Here is a 23,066-nt window from a genome sequence, read left to right on the forward strand (position 1 = left end):
GGCGGCACGGACACGCGAACGGGGCTGGGTGCGTGGGTACCGGGGGGGAGTGGGTACCGGGGCATCGGCTCGGTGTGCGGGGTGAGTGGTACCGGGGGCACCGGCAGTACCGGCGCGGTGTGCGGGGTGACTGGGTACCGGGGGCACCGGCGGTGCCGGCTCGGTGTGCGGGGTGAGTGGTACCGGCGGTGCCGGCTCGGTGTGCGGGGTGAGTGGTACCGGGGGCACCGGCGGTACCGGCTCGGTGTGCGGGGTGAGTGGTGCCGGGGCTGCGCTGGGGGGGCAGCGCCGGCCGGCCCCACGCGCTCCGCGGTCCCCACGCACCGTCCCCGCCGTGCTGGCACCGGGGCGGCTCCCGGAGCCCCCGCGCCGGGTTCCCACGGGCCGTGCCCCCGACCCCCGGCAGGGCCCGCCCCGACCCCGGTGTTCCCGGCCCGCGCAGCCCGAGGTCGCGGCAGGAGGGAGCCGCCGGTGATGCCGCTGCTGCTGCTGCTGCTGCTGCTGCTGGGGCCGGCGGCGTGGGGTGCCCCAAGGGCCGGCTCCAACAGGTACGGGGACACAGGTCTGGGGACAGGGCAGGGGGGACACAGGTCTGGGGACAGGGCAGGGGGGACACAGGTCTGGGGACAGGGCAGGGGGACACTGTTAAGGGAAGGCAGAGTTTTGGGGACACAGTTAAGGGAAGGCAGAGCTGTGGGGACACAGTTAAAGGAAGGCAGAGCTTTGGGGGACAGTTAAAGGAAGGCAGATCTTTGGGGGCACAGTTAAGGGAAGGCAGAGCTTTGGGGATACAGTTAAGGGATGGCAGAGTTTTGGGGACACTGTTAAGGGAAGGCAGAGCTGGGGGGACAGAGTTAAAGGAAGGCAGAGCTTTGGGGGACAGTTAAAGGAAGGCAGAGCTTTGGGGACACAGTTAAGGGATGGCAGAGTTTTGGGGACACAGTTAAGGGAAGGCAGAGCTTTGGGGACACAGGGGAAGGCAGAGCGTGGGGGGCACAGTTAAGGGAAGGCAGAGCTGTGGTGTTTCCAGGGGCACAGGTGCAGGGGCACTGCAAGGTTTGGGGGCAGTGCAAGGTGGCCGTGGCAGGGGAAGCACGGGGGTCCAAGCTGCACAGTGAGGGCTGGGGCCCGTGGATCGGCAGGGGCCGTGGTGGGGGGCGTCAGGCGGGGGGGCAGCCCCCTAGGGGCACAGGAACCAACCCCTGTCCCTCGGCCAGGCCCGAGCCCCCCGTGGCTGCAGTCGTGGACCCGTACCCCGATCCGCTGAGCCCGGAGTCGCCTGCACTGCTGTGAGTCCCTGCCCTGGGGACCCCCACAGCACCAGGACCCCCACCACGGCCAGGGCTGTGCGTGGGGCTGGGGGGCACAGGGCTGGGCGGGGGGCATGGACAGTGCTTCCCACCCCAGCCCTGCTCCCCCCAGGCTGCTGAGGAGCGCCGTGCAGAGCCTGGGGCCCCCGGAGCGGGACGTGGAGGCCATGACACGGGAGCAGGGTAAGGCCACCGGGGTGAGATGGGGGCTGAGGGGCTGGTGGGGCCAGGGACCCCGCCCCACAGCACCCCATGCCCCACAGCCCTGCTCTACCTCTTCGTGCTCCACGACCACGACCAGAGCAGGCGCCTGGATGGGCTGGAGCTGCTGCAGTTACTTGGCACGGTGCTGGCACAGGCTGGGGGGCAGCCTGACCCTGACATGGTGGGTCCCACAGGGATGGCTCCTCGTGCCCCGCTGAGCCCCTGGGCCGAGCCCTTATCCTGTTCCCTACCTCCCTAGGTGGCTGCACTGGTGGACCAAGCTCTGGCAAGGCAGGACCTGAATGGGGATGGGCTGCTGGACCCCTCTGAGCTGCTGGACCCCCCCGAGGTGCTCTTGCCTGGTCAGGACAAGGGTCCCCCAGAACAGCCCCCACTAGAGCAGCAGGCAGGGGTTGGGGCTGTGCCTGGCGGGGGCACGGAGATGCCAAGGCAGGACCTGGGGTTGAAAAGCCCAGGACAGGCAGCCACTGAGGCTGGAGACCCCCAGACTGGAGCCCCTGAGGATGGAGACCTCCAGACTGGAGCCCTTGAGGATGGAGCCCCCAAGATGGAATCCCTTGAGGTGGAATCTCCCAATGCTGAGGCCTTGGAAGCAGAAATAATTCCTGAGGCCAAAGCCCCCAGTACTGATGCCACAGAGGAAGAGGAAGCCCGTGAGGCTGAAGCCCCTGAGGAGCAGGCAGCCCCAGCCTGGAGGGACCATGGGGAGGGGTAGGCACTGGGGGCTCTGGGATGCAATGCCCTGGTTGCTCCCTGCCCTGCTCAGGGCACAGAGGGGCAGGGGATGGCCAAGCAGGGCTGGGGTGGTGTGCTCCCCTCTGTAACTCATTGGATGCAGAAATAGAGGCACTGCTGGTCACTTGGCTGTGGTCAGTGCATCCCCGGGGCAGTGGGACCCCAGCCAGAAGACACAGGAGGCAGCAGTGGTGCAATGGGGTTTTATTGGGGATGGCTGGGTGCGGTGGAGATGTGCGGGTGCTGCTGGGTGCAGTGCTGTGCCTGGGGCTGCCGAGCTCTCCAGGCACACGCTCAGACAATGCCATCGAAGCCCTGGATCCCACATTTCCTGCCGGCGATCTGGCAGCCGAAGGTGAGGGCATCCTGCAGGCTCCTCCCTGGGGATGGGGCCCGGGATGAGACGTGGCCGTGCCGTGGCCGTGCCAAACTGAACCACGGCCGAGCTGTGGCCGTGCCACGTCTGTGCCCACCTTCTGCGAGCGCAAAGATGACGGCGGCGTTGAAGGTGTCCCCAGCCCCCAGCGTGTCCACGACGGTCTCTGGGGGGAAGGCGTCCGAGTGCACCAGCTCCCCGTCGGGCCCCAGGGCATCAGCGCCCTCCTCAGCCCAGGCGCAGATCAGCGTGGCCCTGGGGGAGTGCGAGGTGGGTCTGGGGCACGCCGTGTGCCCCCCGGCCCCTCTCAGGTGCACCCCTACCCTGGCTGGATGCGCCCCCGCAGCCCCCGCAGCGCCTCGGGGGCCGATTGGTACCCGAAGTGCCGGGCCAGGTCCTTGCTGATGAACACCTGTGGGAGAGGGGCTGGGGCGGGGGCAGCCCCGGTACCCCCAGCCAGGTGCGGTTACATCTGTGCCCTGGCGGCGTCCCCAGACCCCGCCTGCACCCCTAGATCCAAACCCCGCACCCCTGCAGCCCCCGAGCCGGACTCCCCCGGACCGGGACTCCCAAATCCCGCTGGGCCCTGCTCCCCGCAGATCTGACCGCTTCTGTCCCGACCTGGCCCCCGCCACGCCTCTGGCCTCGCCCGGGACAGGCCATCGGGACAGGAGATGGGGACAGGCGATGGGGACAGGTGACCGGGACAGGCCATCGGGACAGGCGATCCCGCCCCATCGCCCCGGCCCCGCACCACTTGTCCCCGCCGCATCAGCGGCAGCAGCTCCTCCCGCGGCTTCTCCAGCTCCACCGAGATCCGGACCCGCTGCCCCGGCGCCGCCGCCCGGTTGTGCCGCTCCACCCGCTCCAGCATCGCGCCCTGCTCCGCCGCGTTCCGGGCCTGCGGGCACGGCACGGCTCCGGCATCACCGGGGACCGCCGCTCCCGGGGATGCTCCCTCACTGGGGATGTCCCCAGAACCCAGGAGGGATTCCCTCCGGGCCCAGGCTCACTTACAGCCCCAGGGATTTTCCCCAGCGCCGGGGGTCCCCCAGACCCCAGAGCCCGGGCTCACCTCGAAGTGGATCCACCTGTACTGGGACAGGTCCACCCGCTCGAAGTCGCGGGCTGTCACGTCAGGCAGGTTCCTGTGGGACGGAGGCCAGGGGCTGATGGGGACCCTCGGCCTGGCACGCGCCCGGGGCGAAGGGCAGCCCCGGGGGCCGCCGGGGCCCCACGCCACCGGGACAGAGTCCCCGAGCAGGCGCTGCCCGGGTGAATCATTAATGCCGGCGCCGGGACCCTGAGCTGGACTCGAGGGACAGCGCAGCGGTGGCCGCGGGTCAGCCGTGCCCCACAGCCCTCCGGCACGGCCGAGGGAGCCGCGTTATCCCCACGGGGCCGTGCCGGCTGTCCCGCACTCGGAGCGGCCGTGCGGCGATCACCCCCGCTCCCGGCAGCCGGCGGTGACAGGGCTGCGGGGACACTGGCGGTGACAGCGTCTGCGGGGTCACGGCCGCTCGCCCCATCCAGCAGCCCCGGGCAGGCGGGGGACCCTCGGACCGGAGCCGGCGGAGCGCAGCGCTGCCCGGGGCAGGGGCCGGGCCCTTACGTGTCGTGCAGGACGATGGTGCGGGAGCCGCTGGCGGCGTTGACGAGGCAGCAGGCGCAGGGCACGGCTCCGCGGGGCTGCCAGGCCACGTGCGCCGTGTCCACCCCCCGGCGCTGGAAATCCGCCGCGATGAAGCTTCGGGGGACAGAGAGCGGCGTGAGCGGCGGGCGGGCGGCGGGGACCGGCGGGCAGCGGGAACGGCGGGCAGTGGAGAACGGCGGGCAGCGGGGAACGGCGGGCAACGGGGAACGGCGGGCAGCGGGAACGGCGGCCGGACAGCGGAACGGCGGGCGGGCAGCGGAACGACGGGCAGCGGGGAGCGGCGGGCGGGCGGCGGGGACCGGCGGGCAGCGGGACGGCGGGCTGGCAGCAGGGACCGGCGGGCAGCGGGACGGCGGGCGGGCAGCGCGCCGAAGGTCGGCAGCAGCGCGGAGGGGCCAGTGAAGGGTCGGGGCGGCGGGCCCGGTGCCCCGCCGGTGCGGGAGCTCCGCACCCCACTTACTCAGCGGCGGGCCCGGGGGCCAGCGAGCCCATGAAGGCGCAGGGCGCTCCCAGCAGGGCCAGCACCGTGCAGGAGTTGGAGGCGTTGCCGCCGCGCTGCCAGCGCTGGGACACGCACCTGCGGGGCGAGAGGCTGCGCTGGGCGCGGGGCCGGCCCGGGGGCGCCGCGGGAGCCCCGCTGCCCGTACCTGGTGTCCGAGTCCTCGGCCGGGAACGCCTCCACCACGCTGATGATGTCCAGGCACACCAGCCCCACGCACAGGATCCGCCGCTTGCCCGCCGCGCCGCCCGCCGCTGCCGCCATGCCGGGACCGGGGCCGGGGCCGGGGCCGGGACAGGGACAGGAACAAGAACCGGGACAGGGACACAGACCGGGACAGACACAGGGACAGGGACAGAACCGCGCCGGGCACGGGCAACGCTCTGGCCACGCCCCCTCGCGCCGCCGCCAATCAGCGGCCGCAGCCACGCCGGGCCCTCGGAGGGCGTGGCCATTAGGACACGCCCCTGGCCACGCCCCCACTGTGCAGGGAGAGCGCGCGGTGGGACAGACAGACGGACAGGGACACAGGGACAGACGGACAGGGACACAGGGACAGACGGACACACGGGGACACACAGGGACAGACGGACACGGACACACAGGGACAGACGGACAGGGACACAGGGACAGACGGACACGGGGACACACAGGGACAGACGGACACAGGGGGACAGGGACACACAGGGACAGACGGACACGGGGACGGGGACAGACGGACACGGGGACAGGGACAGACGGACACGGACACACAGGGACACACAGGGACAGACGGACACAGGGACACACAGGGAAATCAACACACGGACATGGACACACAAGGACAGATGGACACACAGGCACAGACAGACACACGGACACACAGACACAGTCACACGGCACCGCCATGACTCGGGAAAGCCCGCGGAGCCCTTTGGTGACCCGGGCGTGACCCGGGGCCGGCCCGGCCGGGCTCAGCCGGGCTCAGCCGGGCTCAGGCGGCTCCCGGGGCCAGCAGGAGCCCCGCGGCTGTGAAATCCCGGGGCAGCGCCGGTGCCGGTCCCGGGGCCGTGAAATCCCGGGGCAGCGCCGGTGCCGGCCCCGGGGCTGTGAAATCCCGGGGCAGCGCCGGTGCCGGCCCCGGGGCTGTGACCCTGCAGCGCCTCAGCCTGACTGCAGCGTTTGCTGCAACTCCTGCACCGCTGCGATTGCGCGCACCCGAGCAGCCCGCGGGGAGCGCGGGTCTCACCGAGGGGCGAGGGGCTGAGGGCCCCCGGAAAGGCACGGCAGGGTCTGGGGTCTGGGTCTGGGGTTTGCACAAGATTCCTGGGCAGTGGCGGCTGCTCCGTGTGTGTGTGTCCAAATTCCATTAATGAATTGCATTTTCCTACGTGTCAATTTGTATTGGGTGACAGGGCAGCAAACGTGCACACAATATGGAAAGACTTTTTTCCGGAATGAGGAGAACTTGTGGTTGTTCTTGAGGAATTGCAGCACTTTGTCCATAACTGAAACCACCACCTGTGCCTGGCTTGCTGCACTGGCACAGCAACAGGAAACTGAATTTAAAAATCAATATTATTTATATGAACTTGGGGGAAACTGCTCCATTTCCTTCCAGGAGGATGATCCATGGAAAAGGAAGAGGAAAATGAAAAGGAAAAGGGTTCTGGTGCCTGATGGTCTCTATGGCCCTTTGTGGAGCAGGGAAGGAGCCCTGTGATATCCAAAAAAAAAAAATTAGAAAGTGCTTTTAAAGGGAAGGAGGGAGGGAGGGAGGGAGGGAGGGAGGGAGGGAGGGAGGGAGGGAGGGAGGGAGGGAGGAAGGAAGGAAGGAAGGAAGGAAGGAAGGAAGGAAGGAAGGAAGGAAGGAAGGAAGGAAGGAAGGAAGGAAGGAAGGAAGGAAGGAAGGAAGGAAGGAAGGAAGGAAGGAAGGAAGGAAGGAAGGAAGGAAGGAAGGAAGGAAGGAAGGAAGGAAGGAAGGAAGGAAGGAAGGAAGGAAGGAAGGAAGGAAGGAAGGAAGGAAGGAAGGAAGGAAGGAAGGAAGGAAGGAAGGAAGGAAGGAAGATACTTTTTCTAACTAGCTCAAAGAACAGATAAGATAATCAAGACATTTTTTGCACAGAGATAACAGCAACAAGACACAAAAGTCCCAAAGAAAAGAATTATTGTCCCCTTATCAGGAAGAACCAGACTCCTTCCAGACTTCATCCAGATTCCGTGGATCCAAACACTGATTTACAAGATAAAAGGGGGAAGTTGACAATAAACAGAGAAATCTCTAGTTTGAAAGGAATGTTTGATTCATGTATGAGATAGATGAATATGCAACAGGCTGTTCTTTTAAGGGTTAATCCTCTGTTAGTGAGGTGTGTTCTGGGACAGAGCAGAGCACCCGCATGTCTGTAACTCCTTGTTTTTATTGTCCTTTATTGTCCTAACTCTGATTGCCCAAATACTTATTGCTCTAATTTTTATGACTATTGTTATAACTATTTTATTACTATTCAACTTTTAAAAATTTGAAACAAGTGATTGGTGTTTTTCACATCCTGCGTGGACAGGGCCAATCCAGGGGTGCTGTGGGGACGGGGACAGTGTGCTCTGGGGACTCTGCCATGGGGACAGCAGCACTGTCACACCCCTGGGGACACGGGGACAGAGCCCAGGCCGGGTGTGGCAGAGCCTGAGTCTGTGCAGGGCAGGGAGAGCTCAGCAGGAGAAGGGAGAGGAGGGGCTGGGCAGAGGGCAGGGAAAGCCTGGCCTGGAGACAGACAGACACACGGACCCCCCTTCCGGGGGGGTCACAGGAAGCAGACAGAGGGGCTGGCTGCAGGGCTGACACTGGTGACAGGCTCTGGGTACGGGGGCCCTTCAGCGTGAAAAACAGCAGTCACTTGTTTTTTAAATTGTAAAAGTTTAACAGTAATAAAATGGTTATAAAAAGAGCAATATCATTAGAGTAATAATAACTTGGACAATTAGGATTAGGACAATATGAGACAATAAAAACAAAGAGTTATGGGTGGTCCAGATACCACTTTGTGGGCAAAATGAGCCCGAAAAAGGACACACATTAACAGAGGATTAACTCTTAAAAACAACAGCCTGTTGCATATTCATACACCTCATACATGATGCACAAATTCCATCCAAACACAGGATTCTGGTCAGTGTCAGCTTCTTCCTCTGAATCCTGATGGCATCTCCAGGGCTGAGCAAAGCAGGAAAAAGTTAGTTTTCTCTGATAAGGGAGCAATAAATTCTCTGAAGGATTCAGGTGTTCTGTGGCTGCTGTCTCAGTGAGAGTACCTCATTCCTCTCTTTAAAAAAGTATCTTACACAGCATAGTTTCTATAGTTTCTATTTTCACATTGTGTTATAACCTAAAACTATAACACAGTACTTAAGAAAATTAATACAGCACAACTTTCTAAGATAACACATACAATATTAATTGTAATATTTGCGAAAAGCCAACCTAAAATACACATTTTTCACATTCAGGAAGCACCTTGGCTGTGCCAGGGCTGTACCCCAGCTGGGAGCAGCCTCTGGGATGGAGACTGCCCACCCAGCCTGTTAACCAGCAGCTGACATTAAACGACTTTTGAGGATCCTTTGTGATTTGAAATTGATAACCATTTTTGTCCTGTGAAAAATTAATATTTTATGATTGGCTTTTGGCAAATATTACAATGAATATTGTGTGTTACGTTAGAAAGTTGTGGTGTATGAATTTTCTTAAGTAGTGTTAAATATAGTTGTAGGTTATAACACAATGTGAAAATAGAAACTATGCTGTGTAAGACACTGTTTTAAAGAGAGCAATGAGGTACTCTCACCGAGACAGCAGCCACAGAACACCTGAATCTTTCAGATAAAATGAATTTGTTGCTCCCTTATCAGAAGAAACGAACTTCCTGCCTCGCTCAGCCCTGGAGATGCCATCAGGATTCAGAGGAAGAAGCTGACACTGACCAGAATCCTGTGTTTGGATGGAATTTGTGCATCATGTATGAGGTGTATGAATATGCAACAGGCTATTGATTTTAAGGGCTAATCCTCTATTAATGTGTGTCCTTTTTCAGGCTCATTTTGCCCACAAAGAGGTACCAGACTGCCCATAACTCTTTGTTTTTATAGTCTTGTATTGTCCTAATCCCAATTGTCCAAATATTTATTACTCTAATTATATTACTGTTTTTATAACCAAGTTATTACTATTAAACATTTACAATTTTAAAAGCAAGTGCTTGGCGTTTTTCACGTGCCCTGCCGAGTCCCCGGTTCCCTCTGGGGCTGCAGTAGCGCTGGGGGGCACAGCAGGAGCCCCCAGCCCTCGGTGCCCCGGCTGGAGGGGCAGAGCCGGGGGTCCCTGCCCGGCTCCCTGCTCGGAGCACAGCCCGGGCTGGCGTTTGGGACTGGTACGGCAGCGGGGTTAAATCCTTCTGGGGCCCGGGAGGGACCCCCGGGTGGGGCGGGGAGGGGGCTGCAGGTGCGGCTCGGGGCGGGCAGCTGGGACAGGGGAGTGTCTGCAACAGGGACACACGGACAGACAGATGGACAGACACACGGACAGACAGACACATGGACAGACACACGGACATGCAGACACACGGACACACAGACACACGGACACACAGACAGACACACAGACACATGGACACATGGACAGACACACGGACACGCAGACACACGGACATGCAGACAGACAGACACACAGACAGACAGACACATGGACAGGCAGACACACAGGCACACAGACACACGGACACACGGACACACGGACAGACACACAGACACACGGACAGACACACAGACACGCAGACACATGGACAGACACACAGACATGCAGACACACGGACAGGCAGACACATGGACAGGCAGACACATGGATGGACAGACACACGGACAGACAGACACACAGACACACGGACACACGGACAGACAGACACACGGACAGGCAGACACATGGACAGGCAGACACACAGACACACAGACACACAGACAGGCAGACACACAGACAGGCAGACACACGGACAGACAGACACATGGACAGACAGACAGGCACACAGACACACGGACAGGCAGACACATTTCAGGCGCCTGCCGCAGCCTGTCCTGCTGGGGGGGTTCCTGCCCATGGCGGGGGGGATGAGCTGTGAATTCCCTTCCAACCCGGCTCGTTCTGCAATCCCAGCGGTCCCGGGGGTTCCTCTGTCCGGGTCCCTCTGTCCGGGTGCCTGTTTGAGGCATGTGTGATTGATCCGTGCCATGAGCCCGTGGATGTCAGAGCCTGGTGCCAAAGCTTCCTTTGTGCTCCCCCAGGCACCAGTCCTTGGCTAGCTTCAGCTTAGAGGAGGAAAAGTGTGCTCCCTGCGAGCTCCCTCTCTTGGAAATGCGCTGCTGTCGGGTTTGGGGTGTTTCCTGTGCAGCACAGGAGTGGGGCCCTGGATGTCCTGGAATTGCAGCTCTGGAACTGCCCAAGGCCATCCCACGGCTCCCTGCACAGCCCTGAGCTGAGGCCGGGGGCATTCAGCTCCTGGGGAGGGGGTGCTGGTCCCTGGGCTGGTTCCCAGGCACAGCTGGGAGGGGGGGACATGTCCTGTGTTCCAGCCTTGCTGTGAGTTTCACTGATCCCTCCCTTCCAGGTCTGCCCAGAACGGCAGCTCAGGTGTGGGAGATGCCAGTGGGACCTCCCTGCACACCTCAGGCACAGGGCCCCCAGCTGCTGGCTTTGGCTTCCTGCGCCTGCCTCTGTCCAGGACTGGAGGCACTCGAGAGGATGGTTCACATTCAGACTCAGGGGTTTATTGTTTCTTACAGCCTCACAGCAGTGAGTTCTGCACTAACAAGGCACAAAATGGCCAACTGTCTCTTGGTACAGGGTCTTTGAAGGCTAAATTATCCAAATAAGAAGTGACACATAAATTATTTTCACTTTTAACCCAATAACTAATCCCTCAAAGTCTACAGGGTGGGCTTTTCTGTCCAGTTACAAAATACCACCCAAAACCCGTGGAGAAGAAGGTGAAGAAGAGGGTGAGGAAGGAGAAGAAGGAGGTGAAGGAGAAGAAGGTGAAAAAGAAGGAGAAGAGGTGAAGAAGAAGGAGCAGCCTCTTCCCTAAACCCTCCATCTTGCCCCATATATATTTCTATATTCTAAAACCCCAAACTCTAAGTTTCCCACCCTGTGCTATCACACACTTCTAACCAACTCCACACCCACAATCCCAGTGCTCTCAGTCAGTTTTTGAAGCCTTCTCCACAGCCTCAGGTCAATGCAGTGCTGTCCTGAGGGTCAGAATCTGTCAGCACAGAAAATCTGAAATTCCCAGCAGCCAAAACTCCAACATAGAACTAATTATCAGGGGTAATTAGGAGCCCTCTCACTTTCCTGCAGCTGCAGCTGCAGCAGATCCAGCTGATCTCCTCCTCAGGGGCTCATTGTCCACATCCCTTTCTGGAGAGGGTCATGGATCCTGAGGGTTAGTGGACAGTGGATAAAGGATCACCCTGCTCAGCTGCCTCAGCCCCACCCTGCTGTGCCAAGAGGAGCCCCCAGCACCCCCAGCACTGCTCTGCAGGGGATCAACCCTCCAGGAACCCTGAAAATGATCCAGCTGGGGAGGGAATGGAGCCCCAGCAGAGGCTGAGGGAGCTGGGAAGGGAATGGAGCCCCAGGAGGGGCTGAGGGAGCTGGGGAGGGAATGGAGCCCCAGCAGAGGCTGAGGGAGCTGGGAAGGGAATGGAGCCCCAGGAGGGGCTGAGGGAGCTGGGAAGGGGCTCAGCCTGGAGAAAAGGAGGCTCAGGGGGGACCTTGTGGCTCTGCACAACTCCCTGCCAGGAGGGAACAGCCAGGAGGGGTCGGGCTCTGCTGCCAGGGAACAGGGACAGGACAAGGGGAAATGGCCTCAGGCTGGGCCAGGGCAGGCTCAGGGAGGGCACTGGGAACAATTCCCACCTGGAAAGAGCTGCCCATGCCTGGCACAGCTGCCCAGGCTGGGGTGCACTCCCCATCCCTGGAGGGTTTCAAAGCCCTTTGGCTCTGGCACCTGGGGACAGGGACACTGGTGGCCTGGGCAGAGCTGGGGATGGTCAGGAATACTCCATGGGGTCTGGGGGCTTTTCCGTGATTCTAGGAGTGGTAGGAAGTCTCTCACACCCAATTTCCTTATGAAACCCTTTCTTCTCATGGTCAGGAGGACAATGATCCTTCTGAGGCTGGTAAATCCTAAAAGGAGCCAGCAGGAATCTCTGCTTCCCTTTGCACGGGCAGAGAGGGGCCAGAGCCGCCACTGCCCGGGGTGAGCCCGGGCTGGGACAGGGAATCTTCCAAGGGGACACAGTGAGGGGCAATGCAGAAAGGCTGAGCCCGTCCCAGCTTTCAATTCCCTCCTCTCCAGGAATTGCTGTCACGGCTCTGGATCTCCACCTTCTGCTGACAACGGGAATGCCATCCCAGAGAAACAATTCCCCAAAAACTCTGCTCACGCTGGGATTTGCTGCCAGGGCAGAATGAGAGCCTGGCTGTGAGCAGGGATCCCACTGATCCTGAGGTTCAGCTGACAAAAGTGGCTCCAGAGGAGGCCCCAGAGCTGCTGCAGGGCTGGAGCCAGGCTGGCAGAGCTGGGGGGCTCACCTGGAGAGGAGAAGGATCCAGGCAGAGCTCAGAGCCCCTGGCAGGGCCTGGAGGGGCTCCAGGAGAGCTGCAGAGGGACTGGGGACAAGGATGGAGGGACAGGACACAGGGAATGGCTCCCAGTGCCGGAGGGCAGGGCTGGGTGGGAGATTGGCAATGAGGAATTGTTCCCTGGCAGGGTGGGCAGGCCCTGGCACAGGGTGCCCACAGCAGCTGGGGCTGCCCCTGGATCCCTGGCAGTGCCCAAGGCCAGGCTGGACACTGGCACACCCTGGGACGGTGGCAGTGTCCCTGCCATGGCAGGGGTGGCACTGGGTGGTCCTGGAGGTCTCTTCTCACTGAAAGCACCCTGGGTTTAACGATATTTTCTCTCACATTTTTACACATCACCAGCAGCAGAGCTGCATTAACAGAACCAGCACTGCCCTGTCCCACACCAAGCCCCATGAGCTGTTAAAGAGCCCAGACACAGACAGACAGACTAACAGACAGACAGACAGTGCCACTGGTGCTCACCTGACGATGGCACTGGAGATGCCCAGAGCACCTGGGCACAAAAGGCTCAGTCCCAGCCTCACCATTAATGAGCTCCAGGACACCGGGGGCACAGGCTGGGGCTGGGCTCCCCCTCTGCCTGGCCCCAAATCCGGATCTTTCTGCACCAAAACCACTCCTGAATCTCCAAGGAGGATCCAGTGCCCCAGACCCAGCCTGGAGCCCGTTTCACACCGACACGTGGGACCCCCCCACTCCACCCTGCCCCTGCAGGGCACAGCGCTGGCACAGCCCCCCCCGAGCCCCCCGGACCCAGCAAACAGCCCTGGAGGAACGGGGCACCCGGGGCCACCCCACAGCAGGGCTGAAACACCCCCAGAGGGGCATTCAGGGGCACCAGAGGGCCCCCCGGGCAGGAGCCTGCCTGCCCCCCCCAGGCCAGCCCCCTCACCTGGGGGCACGGGGCCCGGAGTGCCCCGGCACAGCAGGACACGGCACCGGGGGGGTCCCAGCACCTCCCACCCCAGTCATGGCACACCCAAAACAGCTGGGAACCCCCTCCAGCCCCCCCAGACCCCACCCTGCTGTGCACAGGCTGACACTGCTGGGCTGTGATGGAGCTCGGTGACACGGTGACACCTGGCAGCTCGGTGACACCTGGCAGGTCAGTGACACGGTGACACCTGGCAGCTCAGTGACACAGTGACACCTGGCAGTTCAGTGACACCTGGCAGGTCAGTGACACGGTGACACCTGGCAGTTCAGTGACACCTGGCAGGTCAGTGACATGGTGACACCTGGCAGCTCAGTGACACGGTGACACCCAGCAGGTCGGTGGCACGGTGACACTGGCAGGTCAGTGGCACGGTGACACCCTGCAGGTTGGTGGCACGGTGACACTCTGCAGGCTGGTGGCACGGTGACACCCGGCAGGTCAGTGACACAGTGACACCTGGCAGCTCGGTGACACGGTGACACCCTGCAGCTCGGTGGCACGGTGACACCCTGCAGGTCGGTGGCACGGTGACACCCAGCAGCCAGCAGCCCCCTCCCAGCGCGTCCCCCCGCGGCGAGGGACGGCAGCGGAGCCGCGGGTACAAAACCCGGTGCCGCATCTTTATTGTGGGGGGCGTGGGGGGCGTGGGGGGCGCGGGGGCCGGGGCAGCCCGGGCGGGGAGCGGGGCCGAGCGTGCGACGCTGGGACAGCGAGGGCGGGCGGGGTGCTGATAAATAACGGGGCGGGGGGGGGTCCCGGCGGGGCCGGCCGTGCCCCGCGGCCCTAGGGCTCCTCGGAGCCGTAGAGCAGCGCGGCGCTGAAGGCGGTCAGGGGCTCGTCGGGGGCGTGCGCCAGGCGCCCCGACACCAGGTCCACGCAGAGCGTCTCGCCGGCCGCCAGCGGCAGCAGCAGGCTGAACACGCCGAGCGCCCCGGGGCTCGGGCCCCGCGCCGCCACCGGGCCCTTCTCCAGCCCCTCGGGCTGGAACCCGGCCGAGTCCAGGCGGGCGATGCCGTGGCCGGAGCGGGACAGCACGGCCTCCAGCGCCTCGCCCCGGTGCCCCGTGAGCACCGCGCTCACCAGGTACCGCCCGGGCACCGGCGCCGTGAACGTGCCTGCGGGGGGAACGGGGCGTCACGGAGCGGCGGGGCCCCGCGCCCCCGGAGCCGCATCCCCAGGTCAGCGGGGATCCCGGGGCGGCCACGGCACCGCCCCAGAGCCCCGGCTGCCCTCACACGGCATCGTGCACCCCTGAGTGCCTGCCCAGCACGACATGCATGACCCCAAAAACACGCCGCAGCCCCAAAAACACCCCGCAGCCCCAAAAGCACCCCGCAGCCCCAGCGCTCCCCGCAGCCCCAAAAGCTCCCCGCAGCCCCAGAGCTCCCTGCAGCCCCAGAGCTCCCTGCAGCCCCAGAGCACCCCCAGCCCCAGAGCTCCCTGCAGCCCCAGAGCACCCCCAGCCCCAGCGCTCCCTGCAGCCCCAGCGCACCCCACAGCCCCAGAGCACCCCCAGCCCCAGCGCTCCCCAGCGCAGCCCGCGGGCCCTCACCGGTCTCGGGGTCGTAGGCGCCGCCGTCGTTGAGCAGCACCTGGTCGAAGGGCACGGTGCCCGGCTCCGAGCGCTGCGAGCTCAGCGCGGCCGAGAAGGCGATGCGGGGCACCGAGCCCGGCTCCCCCACCGCGCCTGGCACGGGGCGGGTGAGGCACGGCCGTGCCCCTTCCCTGGCCCCTTCTGCGGCCCGGCAGCCACCCCCCACCGCCCCTGCACACCCACGCCCCCCCTCCAGTGCCCGTGCCCCCCCGACCACGTCCCCAGCGCCCCCTGCTCCCCAGCCAGCCTGTGCCCCCCCGTGCCAGCCCACACTGCTCCCTGCTCCCCTGGCAAGCCCCCAGCTCCCCCAGCTCCCTGCATGCCCCCCAGCCCTCCATGGTTGCCCCAAACCCCTCCCTGGCCCTCCCCCAAGTCCCCCAGCCCTCCATGGTCCCCCCAAACCCCTCCCTGGCCCTCCCCCAAGTCCTCCAGCCCTCCATGGACCCCTCCAATCCCCCCAGCCCTCCATGGTGCCCCCCAGCCCTACCTCTCTCTCCGGGCAGCCCTGCAGGGAAGATGAGGAGGGGCTGCTGCAGGGCCAGCTTGGGGCAGGACCCCCGGGGATGGGGTCCGGCCACCCCTGCATGGTCGGGGGCACCGGGGGGGGCTGAGCCTTACCAGGGGGGCCCACGGGACCCTGCTCTCCGTCCTTGCCCGGGGGCCCAGCAGGGCCTGGAGGGCCTGTCTCTCCCACGGGGCCAGCAGGTCCAGGGGGGCCTGGGGGGCCTGCAGGGAGGAGGGCGTTACGGGGGTGCCCCACGCGGGATGTCCCCTTGTCCCCACACACTGCAGCCCCACAGCCGGGATCCTCCTGCGGTCCTGTGCCCCACACCACAGCATCACCCGGCCAAGGCAGGCCCTACCTCCCCACACCCGCTCCAGCGCCCCTGGTGACCCCCTGTCCCCATATCCCCGTGTCTCCACATCCCCATATCCCTGTGTGCCCACATCCCTGTGTCCCCTTTTGTGCCCACATCCCCACATCCCTGCCTCCCCACACCCACTGCAGCACCCTCGTGACCCCATGTCCCCACATCCCCGTGTCCCCACATCCCCATGTCCCCTCCTGTCCCCACGTCCCCACATCCCTGTGTTCCCACACCCACTGCAGCACCCCCTGGTGACCCCATGTCCCCATAGCACCACATCCTTGTGTCCCCACACCCACTGCAGCGCCCCTGGTGACTCCCTGTCCCCATATCCCCATAGCCCCACATCCCCCTGTCCCTACATCCCTGTGTCCCTCCATGTCCCCACATCCCCGTGTTCCCACATCCCCATGTCCCCTCCTGTCCCCACATCCCCTGTCCCTTCATGTCCCCACATCCCCTTGTCCCCTTGTGTCCCCACATCCCCGTGTCCCCACATCCCCATGTCCCCTCATGTCCCCACGTCCCTGTGTCCCCACGTCCCCATATGCCCTGTCCCTTCATGTCCCCACATCCCTGTGTCCCCACATCCCCCCATCCCTGCCTCCCCACACCCACTGCAGCACCCCCCGGTGACCCTGTGTCCCTACATCCCCGTGTCCCTATGTCCCCCTGTCCCCACATCCCCGTGTCCCCTCGTGTCCCCACACCTCCACCACCGTTCCCGCAGCCCCACGTGCCCTCCACACCCCACATCCCCTGCATGCCCTGTCCCCCTGCAGCCCCCACACCCCCAGTCCCTTACCCCCTCTCTCCGCACCCCCGCAGCCCCCCACGCCCCCGCGGTGTCCCCGCACCGTGTCGCTCCGGCCGCGCCAGGCGCTGCAGCTCCCCGCGCAGGTGGCCCAGGCTGGCGTTGAGGGCGCCGAGCCGGGCCGGCAGCTCCAGCGCCTTGCCCAGCAGGGCGGCGTGCCCGCGGGCCGTGGCGTTCAGGTCCCGCACGGCGCCCCACAGCCCGGCCACGTGCCGGCCCAGCCCCTCGCGGACGCCGCGCAGCCCCCCGGCCACGGCCTCCAGCTGCTCGCAGACCCCCTCCAGCTTGGCCAGGCGCGGCTCCAGCCCCGCGGGGCAGCCCCCGGCCCGCGCCAGCTCCCGCGCCAGCGCCTCCAGCCGCTCCTCGCTCTCCGCCTGTCGCGCCGCCGACGCCGCCGCCGCCTGGTCCAGCTCGGCCACCACGCGGTCGGTGGCGGCGCTCAGCTGGCGCTGCCGGGCGTCCTGCTCCTCCAGCGCGTCCTGCAGCCCCTCCACCGTGGCGTTCAGCCCGCTCAGGGCCGCCAGCGCCGCCGTCAGCTGCCCCCGCAGCACCCGCAGCTCCGAGGGCGACGGGCCCCCGAAGACGCCGAAGCCCTCGAGCGGCGCCTCCGGCTCCTCGGGCTCCGCGGGGCCGGGCGGGAGCGGCTCCGGCTCCCGGGGGCGCGGCGAGGCGCAGGGCCGGGCGCAGGGGTCACCGCCCAGCTCCTCCAGGGCCGCCTCCAGCCGCCCGGTCCGGTTGCGGAGCTGCTCCAGCTCCTCGGCCAGCGCCTCGCCCCCCAGCGCGCCCAGGGTCCCGGCCAGCCCGTCCTCCCAGAGCCCCTCGGTGTCCCCGGGCTGCCGGAGGTGCGGGCCGAGCGCCGCGTCCTGCCCGGGGCACGGGGGCCCGCAGCGGGCCAGCAGCCCCTCGAGCTGGTCCAGGCGGGCTCCGCGCTGCGCCCCGCTGGCCGCCAGCCCCTCCACCGCCCGGCTGAGGTTGGCCAGGCGCCCCGGCAGCCCGGCCGGCCGCCCCTCGGGCTCCGAGGGCCACGGGCCGGCTCGCGAAGCGTTCAGCCGTCCCTCCAGCTCCGCCAGCCGCCGCGCCAGCACCGGCCCCTGCCCCGGCCCCGCCGCCGGCACCGGCAGCCCCTCCAGCCGCCGCTCCAGCTCGGCCAGGCGGCGGAGCACGTCCGGGGACGGGGGAGCGGCCGGGGCGGGCGCCAGGCGGCTGCTCAGGCTGCTGATGTGCCTCTGCACCGACTCCACCGCATCCCTGTTGCGCTTGTCCACCGAGCCCACCAGCTTCTCCAGCGCCCGCATCCGCTCCCGGTCCTCGGCCGCCTGCCGCCGCAGCCCCTCGGTGCCGGTGGTGCAGGCGGCGCACAGCTCCTGCAGCCGCTGCTCCAGCTCGTACAGCGCCGCCGTGCCCGCGCCCCCCGGGGCCCCTGGGCCGTCGCGGCCGCCCTCGGTGCGGGGCAGGCGGGTCTCCAGCTCCTCCAGGCGCCGCTGGAGGTGGCTCAGCGCCTCCCGCACCTCGGCGGGGGCGGCCGCGTCCGCCGGCTGCTCGGGCCCGGGCTGCCCCTCCACAGCCGCCCGCGGCGGCTCCTGCCCGGCCCGCAGCTCCTCCAGCTGCTCGCTCAGCCGCCGCACCTGCTCCTCCAGCCGCCGCACCTTCTCCGGGTCCCCGCCGCCTGCCGCGCACCGCCGGGGTCAGGGACAGGGCAGGGGCAGGGAGAGGGCAGGGACAGGGACAGGGACAGGGACAGGGACAGGGACAGGGACAGGGACAGGGCAGGGGCAGGGCAGGGCAGGGTCAGGACAGGGACAGGGGCAGGGACAGGGATAGGGGCAGGGGCAGGGACAGGGATAGGGGCAGGGGCAGGGGCAGGGACAGGGGCAGAGGCAGGGGAAATGGCAGGATCAGGGACAGGGGTAGGGGCAGGGCAGGGCAGGGACAGGAGCAGGGGCAGGGACAGGGCAGGAGCAGGATCAGGGGCAGAGGCAGGGGTAGGGTCAGGGCAGGGGCAGGGACAGGAGCAGGGGGAGGGACAGAGGCAGGGGAAATGGCAGGATCAGGGACAGGGGTAGGGGCAGGGCAAGGACAGGAGCAGGGTCGGGACAGGGGCAGGGCAGGGCAGGGCAGGGACAGGGCAGAGGCAGGGTCATGGCCACGCGCAGCGCGTTCCCCTCCCCGCATTCCCGCCCCAGCACTACCTTCGCCCCCCAGGCCACTGAGGGGGTTGCCGAAGCCGGAGAGCGTGGGGCGGCCGGGCCGGGGCGGGGGGCGGCCGGTGGGCTGGGGGGATGCTGGCGCGGGCCCCTCGCTGCAGTCCGCCCCCGAGTAGCCCTGGCAGCAGCGCCAGGCCAGCTCGGACACCGTGCGCTGGGACACCTTGTAGCGGGGCCGCAGGAAGCTGCGGTACCTGCAGGGGCAGGGGACGGGCTGGGGGGACGCCGGGAGGGGCGGGGGGCTGCCCCAGGGAACGGAGCCAGCACCGGCTGCGGCCTGAGCCGGCCTGAGCCAGCAGCGCCGGTGTCTCGCTCAGCGGCCGGGGCTGCCCCTGCCCAGCCCTGTCACCAGCCCCAACACCGGTGTCACTCGTGTCAATGCTCCGGTCTAGAGAGCCGCGGGGTGCCCCAGGGCTCTGCCTGCACGTGACAGCGGGGGGGACAGTGTCCGGTCACCCTCCGGTCACCGCTCCGGGCCACTGACTCTTGCGCAAAAGTAAACATGACCCCAGGGTGGGTAAACACCAGCGGCGGCGGCGCGGCCGCGGCTCGCCCGGCTCTGGGCTGCCCCCCAGCACGCCCCGAACCCCTGCAGAGCCCCCGGCCCCACTCACGCCAGGACTCGGGGGCACTGGAGCTGCCCCCAGGCGCAGGGCTGGTAGTCTGGCTTGATGAAGCTCTCGACGCCATCCTCCACCACGCAGCTCACGCTGCGGGTCACCACGTAGGCACACCAGTTCCTGCGGAGGGACGGGGTCAGGGCACACACCCGGAGGGCGCTGGCACACGGCACCACCCCGGCACACCCCGGGCATCACCGGGGCACCACCCCGGCACACCCCGCGGGCTGTCCTGGCACCCAGGAGGCACCGTGCCGGCACGGAGCAGCCACTGGCACTGCCCTGGCACTGCCCTAGCATCATCCCAGCACAGAGCAGGCGTTGTGCCGGCGCACACCAAGCACAGCATCCCGTCACACACCGGGCATCGTCCTGGCGTAGAGCAGCACCAGGCATCACCCCGGCAGAGGCACAGCAACACCGCTGCCCCAGGCCTTGCCTGGCACCCTCCGGCCCCCCAGGCACACCCGGCCCCTCCGGCCACTCCCCACATCCCCGCCGCGCTCCCGTGCTGCCCGACCAGCCCCACCGGTAGCACCGTCACGGCCGGTGCGGCGGGTTAATGGGCCGCATCCTGCCCCGCCGCAGCCTCCCAGCCACGCCTGGCGACCCCGCAGCCCCGGCTGCAGCCCGGGGTGGGCTCTGCCAGGAGCGGGGTGCCCACACCCCGCCGCGCCGTGCCCTGCATCCCGCGCTGCCCGGCCCGGGGAGGGCACCCTGCGTGCTCGGTGCCCGCTCCGTGCCGCGGGGCAGCGGCGGCAGCGGCGGCAGCCGCGCTCTGGTCCCGGCGCAGCCCGCGGGGACCCCGGCCCCCCCGCGTGGGACTGCAGCCTGGCCCCGCTGCCGGGACCCCGTCGCAGCCTTATATGGTCGGGAGCCAAAGCCGGGCCCCGCTCGGGCCCCCCGGGCAGCCCCCCGGGAGCGGCCCCCGGTCCCCGCCGCGGGGCCCCGGTGCGGCGGCCGGTTCCCGTCAGCCCGGCTGGTTCCCCTCAGGCCCCGGCTGGATTCCAGCTCCTCCCCGGGGGCCGCCGGGAATTCCTGCGCCGACCGACGGCCCCCCCTCGTCTCCCCCCCATCCCAGCCCGGCACCCGCCAGGCCCCGGGACCCCCGGGCTGCCCTGGGGCCCACCGCCCCTCTCCGGGGCTGTCCCCATCCCGGGATGGGAGCAGAGCTCCCCTGAACGGGCAGCGTGTGGGGACCCCCCCCCGCGCTCCCCGAGCCGCGGGGATGGAGAGCTGCGCACCCCGGCCCCTGGGGAGCCCCCTGAGCCCCCAGAGCCGCAGGTAAAGGCTCCACCGTGCCCGTGCCCCACGGCCCCGCCGCCGCCGCCCCTCCCGGGAGACCCCAGGCTGCGGCCAGGTCCCGCCATCCCCCCGGGGCCACCGTGGGGCCGGGGCAGCCGCAGCCGTGCGGCCGCGCTGCTGCAGCGCTGCTGCGTCCGCGGCGAACGCGGGGTGACCCCAGCCCAGCGTGGGGCCGCCCCCAGCCCCCCGACCCACGGCCCCGGGCTGCCCGCGGACCGAGACGGGACCGGGACGGGCGGAGGGCGGCTCCGGGCCGCCGCGCCCCTCTCCGGCAGCGCTGACCCACGCGTGATGCCGAGCGCGGACCGGCCCGGGATGCTCGGCCCCGCTGCACCGGCGGCCCCGGCCCTCCACGTGCGCCCACTGCCCGCCCGCCCCGGGCCCGGGGGCGACGCCCCCGCTCGGGGACCCCCCGCTCCTCCCGCCGCCCCCCGGGCTGGACGTGGCACGTGCCGGGGCTCCCGTGGCACCGGGCAGGGGGCTGCAGCCCGTGTCCCCGCAGTGGCCCGGGTCGCCCCGGTGCTCGCGGCTCCTACCTGTGCCGGCTGGCGGCCCGGGCACCGCTATGGGCCGCGGCCGGGCCGGGGGCGAGCGGGGCGGCCCCGCCGGTGTAGAGGCTGTACCGGGGGGGGAAGTTGGCGGCCAGGGCCTGCGCGGCCAGAAGGCACGGCCAGAGCCACGGTGCCATGCTGGGCTGGGGCGGCTCCGCTCGGCTCGCTCAGCCCGGTCCGGCGCGCCTCACCACCGCATGTGCTGTCCCGTCGCGGCTCTGGGCGGCTCGGCACGGCTCGGCTCGGCTCTGCCCTCCCCCCGGCCGCCCCTCGGCCAGCCCCTCGCCACCAGAGCCGCCCCGCCGCCGCTGCCCGCCGGCGGGGTCCCCGGGGCCCCCCGCTTCCTGCCCGCCCCAGCCGCGCCGGGCACCGCGGCCCCGCCGCCGCCACATCTGCTCCTCGTTAGGCCGGGCCGGGCCGGGCCGGGCCGGGGCAGCCAGGGGGCCGGGCAGGGGGCCAGGGCGCGGGCGGCCAGCGAGGCGGCCGGGGCTGCCGCCGCGGCACCGGCCCGCCGCGGACATCGCTAGCCCGGGCCGCCGGTCTGCCGCCAGCACCGGCTCCGCACCGGCCAGCACCGACCCGCACCGGCCAGCACCGGCCAGCACCGGCCCCGCGTGTCCCCGAGCGCCGGTGGCCCCGCTCCTCGCCCCCGCGCTGGGCACGGCGGCGACAGGTCCCTGCACCGGCACCGCACGGGCAGTGCCACGTCCCCGCGTGCCCGTGAGCCCGTGCCCGGTGCCAGCACCGAGCCCGGGGCTGCCCCGCGCCCCCAGCCCCACCCGACACCGTGCGGGGCACACCGGGGACAGCGGGACACCGCGACGGCGGCGGTCACACCGCGGCCACCCCGCGCCGCCGCGGCCCCGAGCCCGCGGTGATGCCACGGCTTCCCCGGGCCTGGCGGTGACGTCACGGCCCCGCGGTGACGTCACGCGCTGGCCGCGGCCCCGCGGTGACGTCAGGGCGCGGGAACCCCCCGCCCCGGGGAGCGGCGGGGGAGGATCCAGCACGCACAGCTGGCGGCAGCTGGAGCGGCGGCGGGGGCGGGACACCGGGACCGGGACACGGGGGGACGGCGGCGCTCCCGGGGCTGCGGGGGCGTGGGGGGCCCCGGGGGGCCCGGGGGGCCCCGGGGCCGTGTCTGGGCCGGGTCCCGGGGGACCCCAGACCGCGCAGCGGCTCCGTGGCCGAGCGCGGGGGCACCGGGACGGGCCCGGGGTGCGGGCAGGGCCCCGGGGGGACTCGGTGCTGGGACCCCCGACCGGGGACCGCCAGGACACCGCGGGACACGGTGCAGCCAGCTCCTGCGGCCCGGCAGCCTCCAGTATGGCCCAGTATGGCCCAGTACAGGCCAGTATGGCCCAGTACAGACCAGTATGGCCCAGTGCTGCCCAGTACGGCTCTGTACAGCCTGGAACAGCCCAGTACGACCCAGTGCGGCACAGTACAGACCAGTATGGCCCAGTATGGCCCAGAACAGCCCAGTGCGGCCCAGAACAGCCCAGTGCGGCCCAGTACCGACCAGTATGGCCCAGTATGGCCCAGTACAGCCCAGTACCCCCCAGTACAGCTCAGTATGGCCCAGTGCAGCCCTGTACACCCCAGTAGCCCCCAGTACACCCCAGTACAGCTCAGTACACTCCAGTGCCTCCCAGTACACCCCAGTACAGCCCAGTACAGCCCAGTACCCCCCAG

At 67.5% G+C, this 23,066-nt stretch overlaps 3 protein-coding genes across 4 annotated transcripts; 1 reads left to right on the forward strand and 2 right to left on the reverse strand.

Annotated features, from left to right (window-relative positions):
* The first annotated feature begins 184 nt into the window (after window positions 1-184).
* CGREF1 (cell growth regulator with EF-hand domain 1) lies at window positions 185-2,384 on the forward strand. Its single transcript, XM_064411406.1, has 5 exons — window positions 185-548; window positions 1,218-1,289; window positions 1,423-1,493; window positions 1,574-1,695; window positions 1,774-2,384. The coding sequence occupies exons 1-5, from the start codon at window positions 475-477 to the stop codon at window positions 2,248-2,250; spliced, it is 816 nt and encodes a 271-aa protein (XP_064267476.1). The 5' UTR covers window positions 185-474; the 3' UTR covers window positions 2,251-2,384.
* Window positions 2,385-2,459: 75 nt separating this feature from the next.
* On the reverse strand, window positions 2,460-5,802 carry KHK (ketohexokinase). 2 transcript variants are annotated; one of them, XM_064411400.1, is made up of 8 exons: window positions 4,948-5,798; window positions 4,761-4,877; window positions 4,259-4,393; window positions 3,722-3,794; window positions 3,401-3,547; window positions 2,970-3,058; window positions 2,744-2,901; window positions 2,460-2,650 (listed from the first exon to the last, which is right to left on the reverse strand). In XM_064411400.1, the coding sequence occupies exons 1-8, from the start codon at window positions 5,685-5,687 to the stop codon at window positions 2,565-2,567; spliced, it is 1,545 nt and encodes a 514-aa protein (XP_064267470.1). In that variant the 5' UTR covers window positions 5,688-5,798; the 3' UTR covers window positions 2,460-2,564. The 2 variants fall into 2 exon arrangements, with proteins under 2 accessions (XP_064267470.1, XP_064267471.1); XM_064411401.1 differs by lacking the exons at window positions 2,460-2,650; window positions 2,970-3,058 and having other exon boundaries at window positions 2,749-2,901; window positions 4,948-5,802.
* An 8,223-nt stretch (window positions 5,803-14,025) lies between these two features.
* On the reverse strand, window positions 14,026-21,650 carry EMILIN1 (elastin microfibril interfacer 1). The gene is made up of 8 exons (XM_064411398.1): window positions 21,357-21,650; window positions 19,510-19,635; window positions 18,881-19,089; window positions 16,735-18,357; window positions 15,627-15,734; window positions 15,496-15,513; window positions 14,967-15,101; window positions 14,026-14,529 (listed from the first exon to the last, which is right to left on the reverse strand). Exons 1-8 carry the CDS (start codon window positions 21,506-21,508, stop codon window positions 14,198-14,200), a joined length of 2,703 nt encoding a protein of 900 aa, XP_064267468.1. The 5' UTR covers window positions 21,509-21,650; the 3' UTR covers window positions 14,026-14,197.
* Between the last annotated feature and the right edge of the window lie 1,416 nt (window positions 21,651-23,066).

This window comes from Passer domesticus, chromosome 3, assembly GCF_036417665.1.
Source record: "Passer domesticus isolate bPasDom1 chromosome 3, bPasDom1.hap1, whole genome shotgun sequence".
Classification (NCBI taxonomy): Eukaryota; Metazoa; Chordata; class Aves; order Passeriformes; family Passeridae; genus Passer; species Passer domesticus.

Coding starts and splice junctions, on each gene's coding strand:
- EMILIN1 (XM_064411398.1), bottom strand. CDS start 21,508: ATGGCACCGTGGCTCTGGCCGTGCCTTCTGGCCGCGCAGGCCCTGGCC. Junction 19,636..21,356: donor CGGGCCGCCAGCCGGCACAG/GTAGGAGCCGCG, acceptor GTCCCTCCGCAG/GAACTGGTGTGCCTACGTGG. Junction 18,358..18,880: donor CAGTGGCCTGGGGGGCGAAG/GTAGTGCTGGGG, acceptor GGTGCGCGGCAG/GCGGCGGGGACCCGGAGAAG.
- CGREF1 (XM_064411406.1), top strand. CDS start 475: ATGCCGCTGCTGCTGCTGCTGCTGCTGCTGCTGGGGCCGGCGGCGTGG. Junction 549..1,217: donor CCAAGGGCCGGCTCCAACAG/GTACGGGGACAC, acceptor TCCCTCGGCCAG/GCCCGAGCCCCCCGTGGCTG. Junction 1,696..1,773: donor GGCAGCCTGACCCTGACATG/GTGGGTCCCACA, acceptor CTACCTCCCTAG/GTGGCTGCACTGGTGGACCA.
- KHK (XM_064411400.1), bottom strand. CDS start 5,687: ATGGCGGTGCCGTGTGACTGTGTCTGTGTGTCCGTGTGTCTGTCTGTG. Junction 4,394..4,760: donor GCCCCCGGGCCCGCCGCTGA/GTAAGTGGGGTG, acceptor TGTCCCCCGAAG/CTTCATCGCGGCGGATTTCC. Junction 3,548..3,721: donor ACAGGTGGATCCACTTCGAG/GTGAGCCCGGGC, acceptor CCGTGCCCGCAG/GCCCGGAACGCGGCGGAGCA.